Source organism: Hipposideros armiger, unplaced genomic scaffold, assembly GCF_001890085.2.
Source record: "Hipposideros armiger isolate ML-2016 unplaced genomic scaffold, ASM189008v1 scaffold_8, whole genome shotgun sequence".
NCBI classification, from domain to species: domain Eukaryota; kingdom Metazoa; phylum Chordata; class Mammalia; order Chiroptera; family Hipposideridae; genus Hipposideros; species Hipposideros armiger.
In genome coordinates this window covers 902,523-906,119 of record NW_017731358.1, presented here as the reverse complement: position 1 = coordinate 906,119, position 3,597 = coordinate 902,523, and the positions used below count along the sequence as shown (strand labels likewise).

At 50.5% G+C, this 3,597-nt stretch overlaps 1 protein-coding gene across 1 annotated transcript; it reads left to right on the top strand.

Moving 5' to 3' along the window:
- GP5 (glycoprotein V platelet) lies at positions 1-2,633 on the top strand. Its single transcript, XM_019651134.1, has one exon. The coding sequence runs from the start codon at positions 1-3 to the stop codon at positions 1,726-1,728; it is 1,728 nt and encodes a 575-aa protein (XP_019506679.1). The 3' UTR covers positions 1,729-2,633.
- The last annotated feature ends 964 nt before the right edge of the window (positions 2,634-3,597 follow it).

The window sequence follows — 3,597 nt, the reverse complement described above, 5'->3', positions numbered from 1 at the left end:
ATGCTGAAGGGCACCCTGCTGTGCGCAGTGCTCGTGCTCCTGCGTGCCCAGCCCTTTCCCTGCCCGCGTGGCTGCAAATGTGAATTCCGGGACGCGGCGCAATGCTCCGGGGGCGACGTGTCGCGCATCGCCGCGCTCGGCCTGCCCACCAACCTCACGCACATCCTGCTCTTCGGAATGGGCCGGGGCACCTTGCTGAATCACAGCTTCAGTGGCATGACCGTCCTGCAACGCCTGATACTGTCGAAGAGCCACATTTCAGCCATCGCCCCTGGCACCTTCAATGACCTGATAAAACTAAAAACCCTGAGGTTGTCGCACAACAAGATCACTCATCTTCCAGGAGGGCTCTTGGATAAGATGGTGCTCCTGGAACAGTTATTTTTGAACAACAATGAACTAAAGGGCATTGACCAAAACATGTTTCAGAAACTGGTTAACCTGAAGGAGCTCGTTTTAACCTACAATCAACTCGTTTTCCTGCCTGCTAGCCTCTTCACACATCTGGGGAACCTGAGGTTGTTGGATTTATCGGGAAACAATTTGACCCACCTGCCCAAGGGATTGCTTGTAGCACAGGTTAAGCTTGAGAAACTTCTGCTCCACTCTAACCAGCTGGTCTCTTTGGACTCGGTGCTGTTCAGTAGCCTGCGCGCCCTGACAGAGCTGCAGCTCTACAGAAACCACATCCGTTCCATCGCTCCCGGGGCCTTCGACAGGCTCCGCAACCTGAGCTGTTTGACTCTTTCTAGAAACCAGCTCGAGTTCCTGCCCTCTGCACTCTTTCTTCACTTGCACAATTTGAGCCTCTTGACGCTGTTCGAGAACCCGCTGGAAGAGCTCCCGGCAGTGCTCTTCGGGGAGATGGCGCGCCTGCAGGAGCTGTGGCTAAACGGCACCCAGCTGCGCACCCTGCCGGACGCCGCCTTCCGCAACCTGAGCCGCCTGCGGGCGTTAGGGGTGACCCTGAGCCCGCGTCTGAGCGTGCTCCCGGAGGGCGCCTTCCGGGGCCTCGGCGAGCTCCAGGTGCTCGCCCTGCACTCCAACAGCCTGGCCTCCTTGCCCGACGGCCTGCTGCGTGGCCTCCGCAGCCTCCGCCAAGTGTCGCTGCGCCACAACATGCTGCGGACCCTGCCCCGCGCGTTTTTCCGCGACCTTCGCAGCCTGGAGGAGGTCCAGCTCGACCACAACCAGCTGGAGATCCTGCCCGGCGACGTGTTTGGGAGTCTGCCCCGGCTGGCGGAGGTCCTGTTGGGACACAATCCCTGGCGGTGCGACTGTGGCCTGCGGCCGTTCTTGGCGTGGCTGCAGCAGCACTCGCGCCTCCTGGGCGGAGCCGAGTCCCCGCAGTGCCGCAGCCCCGTGCTGCACGCTGGCCTGCCGCTCAGGGCACTGCGGAACAGTGACCTGGGGTGCCCAGGCACCGGGGGCCCGCCTCCTCACTCTCCCACGCCCTCCTGGCAGGCCGTGTCCACTGCCCGAGGTATCCCTGCCTTGGTGCCTCACAGCTCAGACCGCTGCGCGTGGGCGCAGGCGGTGGCCGCGGGCGAGCATCAAGACCATAGTTGGTTCTGGGTTCTTTATTTTCTGTTTTTAGCCACTCAGGCCGCAATAACTGGGTTCATTGTGTTTGCTATGATTCAACTCTGCCGGCTCTTTCGAAAATTAATCAGAGAGAGGGCCCTTTTTAGAATCAGTGGGAAAAACTTTCAATTAATTAAAACGTAACCAGAGTATTGTTAGATGTGGCTCTGGGGAGAATCCAGGCAGGCTGCTGGTGTCTTCCTTTTTCTTCTCCCTCCGCTTCTTACCCCTTCTCCCTCTCGCTCTCCCCTCTCCCCTCAATCCCACTTCTCTGTCTCCCTCCTCCTCCTCCCTCTCCCTCCACAGAATAGCCTTTACATGTGTAAATTGTGACTGTCAGCTTTGCTTTGTAACACACACACACACACACACACACACGCACGCACACACACGCTGTGTGCTCCTGGGTGTGGATTGTGACGGTCCCACCCTTAAGCCCACTGTGCCAGGTGGAGAGACGGTCCCTTAAACGTTTACAGAGGAAGGAAGGGTGCAAATGAGCCAGCCAACCCCAGGCTAGGGACCAGCTCCTGCACATAGTAGGTGTCTGGTAAATGTTTGTGAAATGAATGAATAAAGTGAATACACATGGTCCAAGTGATGGAGACTTCTCCTGAGGAAAAGGATAGATTGTTGTCATTATGTGCTTTCATTTGAAAAGCAGAAGTCTTCCAGTTCTCTGTCCAGTTTTTTTCCCCTCACTTTCTGTATCTCCCACCTGTGGGCTATTTGGGAGAGCGCTGGACTCCATTCAGTGCATAGTTTCAGAGTAGACTTACTCTGTGATAGACTGAAAGATAAAAGAACACAGGGACTTCCCACCAGGAGCTCAGCCCTACCATCAGAGCCCAGTGCCAAGGAGCAGGGGCTGTGGGGAGAGTGGGTGGAACAGAGGTTTGAGAGAGGAGTTAGGAACCCACCAGGAGGTCTAAGTATGTGTGTCTGCAAAGATTCCTGAAACTGCTAGGAGCATGCAATATATCATTTGACACGGTGGTGGTGTTGTTTTCTAAGATTTTTATTGGAAAATTGGGGAGGGGAACAGTGTGTTTTTCCAGGACCCATCAGCTCCAAGTCAAGTCGTTGTCCTTCAATCTTAGTTGTGGAGGGCTCAAGCTCAACTCCAAGTCCAGTTGTCGCTTTCAATCTAGTTGGGGGGGGTGGGGGTGGAGAGGAACAGCCTACCATCTCATGTGGGACTCCAGCCAGCAACATTGTTGTTAAAAGTACACGCTCTTTTTCTTTTACAATAAAATTTGACAGATAAAGTTGAAGGCTCCTGCACATGTGTCTTCCGTGTTCCCATTGCTCTCCTTCTCTTAGAGGTAACCTACTTAATAAATTTGGTGTTTTCACCTCTAGGCATGTTTTTATACTTATTACATGTGTCTACAACTCTGAACAAGCTGAAGTAATGCTATGCCTGTTTTCAAATTTTATATAAATAATGCTACTCTGCATATAGTATTTTTTTTCTGGCCTAACATAATTTTGAAAATTATCCATATGAAGCATTTGGTTCTAGTTCATTCATTGTAATAGCTGCACCATCCTCTATTGAATAAATAGACCACAATTTATCTGTTTTCTTGTTGATGGACATTTATTTCCAGTGTTCTTTTCTTTTCTTTTTATTCCCTATCACTCTGTATCCTTTCCAACTCTAAATAATGTCAGAAATTTTAATTTCTGTCAATCTGAAAGGTATGAAATGCTAACTCATTATTGTTTTATCTTTGATTTCCCTGATAACCAGTGAGTTAAACTTATTTTTTTGTTTATGGAAATTCAGATTTCTTCTTCTGAGAATTGTCTGTGCATATACATAGACCAATTTATAATGGGGCATTTTGTCTTTTTCCTATTGATCTGTAGGAATTCTTTACATATCCTGGACATTAATCCTCTATAAATTACAATTAAGTTTGCAAACTTGTTGCAACGATGTTGCTAACCTTTTTTGATATCAGAGGGATTATTCATTATTAATTTATACCAACTGGACAAACAGTT